Source organism: Haliaeetus leucocephalus, unplaced genomic scaffold (assembly GCF_000737465.1).
Source record: "Haliaeetus leucocephalus isolate CR32 unplaced genomic scaffold, Haliaeetus_leucocephalus-4.0 Scaffold191, whole genome shotgun sequence".
NCBI lineage: Eukaryota > Metazoa > Chordata > Aves > Accipitriformes > Accipitridae > Haliaeetus > Haliaeetus leucocephalus.
The window spans coordinates 347,883-356,804 of NW_010972627.1; the positions used below are offsets into that span (position 1 = coordinate 347,883).

At 39.6% G+C, this 8,922-nt stretch overlaps 1 protein-coding gene across 1 annotated transcript; it reads right to left on the reverse strand.

Moving 5' to 3' along the window:
- Positions 1-6,578: 6,578 nt before the first annotated feature.
- BAG5 (BCL2-associated athanogene 5) lies at positions 6,579-8,553 on the reverse strand. Its single transcript, XM_010565427.1, has one exon. The coding sequence runs from the start codon at positions 8,423-8,425 to the stop codon at positions 7,073-7,075; it is 1,353 nt and encodes a 450-aa protein (XP_010563729.1). The 5' UTR covers positions 8,426-8,553; the 3' UTR covers positions 6,579-7,072.
- Between the last annotated feature and the right edge of the window lie 369 nt (positions 8,554-8,922).

Below are 8,922 nucleotides of genomic sequence, written 5' to 3' on the forward strand. Positions count from 1 at the left end.
GGGTGGACTTTCCCTCAGGAAGCTTTTAATCTAGTTTGGATATTATTGCACTTGCCTAAATAAACTCATACTTCCAGCCAAGTGAAATGATCAGTGACAGTTTCTGATCTAAAACCCACTCACACGTGGTTCCTTCAAACAATACCACACCTACTGTTAATGTAAAAAACCCTAGCAGAGGTTGAAAATGTTTCCACTTCCTTTCTGCAGGTCACTCAAAATTACTGATTGCTAGAACATCTGAATGGCAAAGCAGGCTGGGCATGAAGACGATGCCATGAAGAAAGTACTAAACATACACAGCTCAGTTTTTGACAATTGCACTGCTACAGATGTGATATACATTTTTTTAGACTTCCTTTGAAACAGTGCATCAAACAATGTATCTGTACAGACTCCTACTTCAGGTTGGAAGTTTTAGCCTTAAATACATTTGCAACTGGAAAGACTCCCGAAAAAAATCAGAAAAGACTGTTAAGGGTTTGCTTTGGATTCAGAGATGCTCAAAGGAGCTCAGCCTGTTTGGGTGTATTTGCTCGTTAGCCAAGCAAAACAGGAGCTGAGACACAGTTCAGCTGTGGCCTATAAATATATTCTAGACTACACACTAGCGGAGAAGAAAAGCTTCTCATGAATGTGTTTATGCTGGAAATTAGAAGGTTACCCAATCCTCACAGCAATGATGCTTTGGAACAACCTTTTACTGGAGGAATGAGGCAAAGCCACTTTAAGTTGTGGCTTGATTAGCTGCAAGGATGATCCTGTGGTTGTCTGTGACAAGAAATGACAGGGTGCGTGGTCTATGGGTGGGTGCCTTTTCAAAACATAGCCTTACTTGTCACAGTGGGAACTTTAGGGTGCTGAGTATTCTGGAAAACCTGGCTCTTACTAGATGTCTGAAAGTGAGCAGAAGCCATTCATTAATATCCGTAGTCGGCAGAGCACTTCAAACCTCCTTTTCATGTGGTATTAACATGAGGCACCTGGGAGGTAGGAAGTAGGCATTCGATCATAGGCTACAGATTGATTTTAATAGAACAATGTTATGAAGAATTTATTTTAAAAAAACTACGAAATTCAGCATAAACAATCGCACAAATGATATCTTACTCAGACTTGCGATCAGTTTTTATACTATCCCTTCCAATTATCAGTTTATTACAGGAAACAGCCTTCGTGTTGCACACTGTCTTCTGCAAGCCATGCTGATATTCCAAGTGCGCACCAAGAGTTGCCATGACCAGACATTTCAGAGAGAATGAGGGTAATTATGGCATCCCTAGAGATGGCTGGCACTGTCTTGCCCAAGGGCGTACCAAGGCTAACCCCCACCAGCCAGAGGTTGGACTGTGCCTGGGGAGGAAAACAACGTTGAACTGCGGGGCGTAGACTAGGTATAACTGCAATAAGGCCAAAGGGGACTTTGCTTTGCTCGCTTTTCTTATGTCATAAAACTAAAAGAAGTTGGTCAAACAACAGCCTGACAACTTTACTAGTTTTTTGTTTTGTTTTCCTCCAGCCTTTCTTGCCTCTCTGCTTCTTTGGGTTTTTGATTTGGTTTATAGACCTCTCGGCAGTCATGATCATAGATTTGGTTTTGGGTATCTGTTCCGGCGTCGATACAATTGGGGAGCTAAATAAGACAGGACCTTATTAAGGACATTGCACGGCATCGCTGTGTTTCTTCCCTCATGAGATGCTTTTGATTAGCTGCCTGAAATACAGGTTTCACAAGGAACTCCTGTGGCGCAGAAGTTTGTCTGGCAAAACTAATTGAGGAGAAATGGCCCAATTAAGAAACTCATTGTACTTTTCCATTTCTAATGGCAAACTCTGCTACAATTTATGTCCTGTAGGAAGAGTTTGCAGACTTAGAAAGGGTCCTCATTATTTTTGAGCTGACAAGCAGTGCAACTCATGCATTCATCTGTGTTTGGCAGTCCCCAGAACCAAGTGCTGCAGAGAGAAAGGAAAGTGTTGTGCAAAGCCTTCAACACAAGCACACCTCATCCTCAGCTTCTTCAGTTAATGACATGTACATGCCTACTAATGCCTAAGTGAAAGCATTATGTACATAGTCGTTTCATGTAGCAAACCAGAATGATATCCAGACCAGCCAAGCAGTACATGCCCCACTGTGGCTCAGCAAAAGCTTTAAACATCATTTCCCAGCTTCATCTAAAACACAAAGCCTGACAGTATTTCAGGCAATATTCCCCCAAGAATCCACTTTCTCAATGAAAGCTCATAAGCAACGGGGGAACAGGCACAGAGCTCACTCAAAACATCAACTCTGAACATTTGGTCGTGTCTCTGCTAGCAGTTTCCTCTAGCAGGAATGTTTTCCCAGATCCTGCCATTTAAATGTCTCCTGCTGGCAGCCAGCTTAAACCCCCAGGCCTTCGATCCATGAGTTCAGTACTAAAGTCCTTCTACTCCTTCAAGTACTCAGCTGAGAATCCTCCAAAGGAGAGGATACACCTATATGGAAATAAAATACAGAGTTTTTCCAGTTAAACCATTTCAGGCACCAAAATCTGCCTGTCCCAAACACACACACACACAAAATTCTTAGCAAGGCAAATTCTCTACTTTGACAAGTAAACAGCTGATCAAGACAAAGAGGTCAGCAGCTAGCTGAGTAGCATCTAGTGCCATTGGCCAGATGATTTACTGGTCTTTGAAGAATGTATTATTTCCTTCAAATACGCTATATTGTTAAAAGGGAGAGAAAGAAGATACAGTGAACTTGTTACCTATAAGAACATTCAACCTTTATGAACTTTATTCTTACCCTATGTCTTCTGGGTAAGACTTTTCCAGATTGTGCACAGTACTTTGACATGATCTTTTTATTGCTCGAACACTTGCTTTTTGTTGCTTTTAGTGCTTCTTAGTGCATGAACACTTACTATGTAGCACGAAAGAGCAACTGAAAGCAACTGGTTTGGTTTCTGTGCGTGATTCATTTGTATTGCCTTCATCACATCCCATTACTAAAGCAGCAAATTCCTACTTGTCTGTAGGAGCTGACAGTGCCACCTTCTCTCCTCCTTTCTCCTCCAGAGATTTAACTATGCAGAAGGTTGATCTAATTACTGCTACTGAAAATCTTAAAATTTGCTCCCTAACCCATGGCTCTTAACTCACCCATTCATTTTGCAGGAGCTTTGGCCCACATGCCTTTCTACAAGCCAATTTGACTCACTAAACCCACAGAAAACTCCCTCCTCCATTTTTTTAAAGTTTGTTTTCTCCCATTTTATTGGATTAAATCAGCTCATAAGACTTGGCCAAGCAGCAGAAACTGCACAAAGTCAGCAGCTTTCTGGGTTGAAACAATCTACAATTTCCATAAGCAGAGAGCTGGTAACTTGGCTCACTGCACCTCTGAGCCATCAGAACAATCATGTGAACATGCCTTATCTACACGGTTTAAAACCAGATCAGCTTAACTCCTACCAAAGGTTAATTCACATTGACTTTGCACATGAAGAGACTTTTTACCATCAGTTTTGCAAGCTCATCTGTTAAGGCAGCATCCTTCAACAGAAAGGCGGCCAGATCTTAAAACAGCCACAAGCATTTCTGCAGTGATCATCCAACTGAAGCCCAGCAGTACGTAAAGCTATTGCTGAAGAAAGAATGCAAGGAATGACTGATGTAATGGTTGTAATGCATGGCTGAATGCAGAGAAAACCAAAAAGCACCAGATTTAGCAAGTAGAGGTAGGAATGGTTTCCACACAAAAACTTTATTTTCATAAATACAGCAGTGAAAAAGCAAACTCTTAAAAGAAGGAGGGGGGAAAAAACCAAACAAACAAAAAAAGAGAGCGAGCTTTATGTCTATATGTTTAATAAAAACACTTTAAGACAAAAATCTTTTACATTCTGATAACTCACATTCAAAAATAAAGAGAGAAAGGCAGCAGGGCATACCATTCAAATGAATACCTAGTAAAAGGTAGTAACATATTTTTATTAATAATCAATATAACACTGCAATATTTAATCTTGAATTTGTATATACAGCAACATATCCTACACAGCAATAAATCAAGACATACACACCATAAGGAGCACGTACACTAATTTCTGTCAAGTTGAAAAAGTAGGAATCATACTTAACAAAAATCTCCTCCAAACCGGTAACATAGAAAAAACACTTTGAGTGGTAAACAACAAAAAATAAACACTGAAATACCTAAAGAAAACTAGTTTGAAAAGAAATACAATTAACAAATAGGAATCACAATGTAGGATTACCCCTCCCCGAATATCCAATCGTTTATTTTGCTCTAAGGTAGATTACACAGCACACAGAAAAGTTGTTATATTTCAGTATAGTAAAATGCAGGCTTTTGCAATTTGGTCCATTTACATTTCACTGATTATTTTAGCCTGCCGTATCAGAAAGCAAAGTTGTGTGTCCCTCAATCTTTGGATATAAAAAAATAGAGAAATTACATTCTTCAGCACAAAAGCCAGATTTTGAGAAATGTGTGCATTTTTTTTTTTTTGGTTAAGCATATTTAATTACTTTCATTCATGCAAAAACTGTGAATTAATCCCATTCCAGATGAGGATTTTACCATAAAATTTAAATAGTCAATTTATTAGATTACAGAACAATGGAAAAAAGCTTGATCCGTGTAATATCTTGTTACTGAACACTACTCAGTTAGTCAAAATCACACTAACCTTACACATTTGCCTTCTTAGAGATGCAGGCATAACAATTCATTCAGAAAAGCTAAAAGACATACAAATTTAAAATAGAACAGATCCGAAAACTATACTTACTCATTTTTACATAAGAGGTTCAAACATTTATAAAGCTACACGTAACCTCCAAAGAACATGGACACTAAATTGTTAAACAAACTACAAGTAGCCACTGCAGACCTGACAGTAATACTAAAGAAAAATGAGTACTATCACTATGCTATCAAATTCTTATATTTCCTAACCATGTAAGTGCAAATCAGAAGTTGCAGTTCAAACGTGTAGAAAGCTTGAAATGAATAAAATAACTCAGGTGTATAGCATTATTAAAATTCTCTGTTAGCCACATAATATATAAATATAGACTGGAATTTTAACAAGGGGAAATGATTTTTTTGAGGTAAGGAGAGAGAAATTCAAGGGGGTTATATCTCTGAAGGAGCAGAGAGAATCCTCCAACAAACATTCTGTCATTGCCAAATTGTGCCTTAGGCACTATACTCAGCTGAAGAAATAGATTGGTTTTGGCAAGTAAATTTGCACAGCAATCACCTGTACAATCACAAACAAAACATATTCACACTCTGAAGTTACATAGCCTTTCACCAACATCTCAAAGAATGTTATGGAGCAAACATATTCTCTCCTTGTTGCAATAGGCACAGAAGACCTGCCCAAAGGACCCCATCTCCACATCAATGCATTCGTCTTTAAGCAGAATCCATATTTCCCAAATTTGATACTCATTCTCAGGACTCTATAGAACAATTGTCACCTATCATATTTATGTTAATTTGTCATATATTATAGTAGAATTATATACATGTGAGAAATCCAGTTTGCAAAGATTACAAATGTATCAAGCTGCCAGTAAACAGTTCCTATATCTACATATGATGGTGCAAGTTAGTGGTGTCATAAAGGCACTTGTCTCTCACAGACAGTACTGTCTTCTCTAATCAGTCAAAAATAGATCTAAAAATATTTATTTTAACATCCAAAATGGTTTTTACTCCTTAAAGTGGTGCAAATCATCATCTATGGAACAGTAATTCATTAATTCAACGTGAAAGAGCTAAGTGCAAAGTATCCATAATTAAATATATCTTTATAATTAATTCATTTTAATGCCATGCTCTCAAAAAAATGCCAAAAAACATGCTATAGTAGAAATGTGATTGGCACTAGCAGCCACAAATAAAAAGGTAAGTGCATACAATAGTACAAGCAAGCTTATTTACGAAGTTACCAAAACAATTAAGTGATGAGTTGCAAGGAGAGACATTTGCCACAAGTCTTTTCCAAGACATGCTTGAAGCCACACCTGACCAGTATGAAATATATAACACACATTTACATCATTAGGGACATCTTTATAGCTAGCTACCTAATTTTACAAAAATAAATCCAAAACGCTCGTTCACTTAAAAGTGAATTCTGTTTCTGTTTTCACGGCATGTGAAAGGACAAGTCAAAACCAGATCTAACAAGAGTTTAAAAAGACACATAAGCAGCCACTAACTACAGTTCAGTGCAGTTTTCAGGGGTTTATGGATGGCAGTGTGAAATCCTCAAAATCCCATTTATCTGGTCAGTGTGTTGGCACAGATTTTCCTCTTCAAGTCTCAGTACCTTAAAGCAATAATTTGAAAGAGTTTCCATCAACAAAAGACCTGTTGTTGCAAATCAAAGTGCTCAGGTATTACAAAAAATAGACATAATTGGCTTTGCCTATGTAAATGCTAATTTGCAGTTCGCATTATAGCTCCATGAACTGAGAAATTTAAACACCCAGAAAGGTGTGATGGATAGAATAAATCAAGTACAACCCAAAAGCCAGCAGGTTTTTTCCCCTTAATACCTTCTGTCATAACAGCACATTAAGAGTATATCCAGACTGCTGTGAAGTTGCTGGATGAAGCCTCATGCTTGAATACTAATTTTCATGTCCAGTCTTCTTTAAATAGTTTTGCCAGTACTGTACCATAAGGAATTTTCTGCATCTTTGAAAAATCTGCATTCACTGAACATTGCACAAGGTTATTAGAACAAGAACAGGGAAAAAAAAAAAAAAAAAGAAGCCATTTGATCAAGTATTAAGCTATTCCTTCAGAAAATCGCACTTCTTTGCTTATAGCAATGACCAGAATTGGTGATGGCATACTGACAGTTGCCATAGCAAGTGGGTGACTGCGTGGGATAGCAGACATATAGCCAAGTCAACTGCTTATGCAATCTCCATGATTTAAGCAAGCACAGAACACACCACTTTTATTGTGTGCTGCCAATGATCTGCATAAAGTGCCAAAGGAAAAAATGTTCTTCTATATTAGACCATGGCTGTTTCAGTATTCCCATTCATCTGTTTTCATGTCCAGATAGTAAAGAATATTCTGCGCAAGCTTTACCGCTTGCTTTCTGGCAGCCTTACACCGCTCGTCACCTTGTGGATCAACAGCATCAAGTGCTAGAAGTTGTTTCGTAAGAAGTTCTTCCAATCTCATGTAATTTTTATCCGTTCTGTTTCCATCAAATGAAATCACCTCCTGCTGAATTTGAGACAAGTTTCCAAGAACAGTCCAAACTGCTTTATGAGACTGATGTTCGGCAGCAGTTTGCTCGGAATACATTTGCCTTTTTTCAAGTGCTTCCTTCAAATCAATATATGTTATAAGAGTTTGAACTTCTATTACTGCTCTTCTCCTGGCTTCTCTAATACAAGGGTTTTTTCCTGGACTCACCTCATCTAAGCAGGCAATTAATCCCTGCAATTCTGCTTTGGATCCCAAATACAAATCAGAAGCATTCTCTGTTTTTAAAAGTAAAGAATTAACTTCCTTCATTTTCTTACGGATCTCTTCTATTTTTAGAATGGACTGATTTTGTGCCAAATCATAAGCGTGAGTAGAATTTGCTTCTTCTTCCAAGTCCAGGTATTTCTGCAATTTATTGATCTCTTCCACGACTTCCTTTCTGTAATTTCTTATTTCTGCGCGACCACAGACATCTAAAGCATCCAAATCAGCAATGAGGCCTGTAAGCACACAGGATAGATGCCTGCAGGTATCATTACTGCTCACTCCCATTAGAAGCGCAATAAGAGTTCCTCTTGCTTTGTTCACGTCGCACATTACAGAGTTAATTTTGGAGACAGAAGGATGCGCATCATTAGAAAGTGGCAGGGACAGCTGTTGCTTTACACAGCTTTCTATAATCTCCTGAACAGCACATACTTTTGTCAGAGTGCGGTATCTTGCTTTGCGCAAAGAAACCTTCCCTCCGGTTTTCACCTGGGTAAGCCTCAATACAATGTCCTGAATACCTTCTTCAAATTCGTCACTTATACAGTTACCTCCTTTGTAAAAAGGTGTAATCTCGCGTTCGACAAGTGCCTGTGCCTCCTTGAATATAGCCTCTATTTCCAGTCTGCGCGGATGGTTTGCATTTTGTTCCAGTTCCTTAAGCAGCCTCTCTGTTTCCTGAGCAGCTCGCTTTCTAGCTTGCTGAATATCCCCCTTTCCTTCGGTGTCTACAGAATCTATTTCAAAAAGCTGTTTAGTAAGACTCCTTTCTAATTTCTTGTAATCTCGATCAGTAGACAGACCACTGAAAACGACCACTTGCTGTTCAATCTCTTTGACTTCCTTCTGTATCTCATGCAACCGTTTTATGGATGGGTGTTGGTTACCCATATCCATTCTCTCCTTTCGTCCAGTTTCAGATGAACTACAAAGAAAGTGAGAACGAGACTCGCGATTAATGAAGCGTTAACGCAAGCACTTGTCACAACTTTCACAACATCCTGAAGCACTTCAGCATTACAGCTATTTTAAATATCGCTAGCAATACGAATAAGCCACTTGGCTGACAGTTTGTAGCCATTCCTCTATAGTTTCACACCTCCTTCTCCTGCTCGGGCTGCAGGGGAGATGTTTTAGTTACCACACGACCTGCTCTTAACCTTCACCCACAACCTGCAGCCCTCCCTTCCCCACCTCCCCTGCAGCTGAAGGCATCGCGGAACAAAACGGACGCCCGCGGCCCACGAGAAAAACAGCGGCAAAACCCGACCGCCCTCGGGGTGCCGCAACCCCAGGGCAGGGCGGCCTTCCCCCACACAGGGCCCACAGGCCCCGCCCCCCCCCCCCCGGCCCCCCCCCGGCCCCACCCCCCCCTCCGCTCCCCTCCCCCTCCC

What these genes read in the sequence shown, in the direction of transcription:
- BAG5 (XM_010565427.1), bottom strand. Translation starts at nt 8,425, where the DNA reads ATGGATATGGGTAACCAACACCCATCCATAAAACGGTTGCATGAGATA.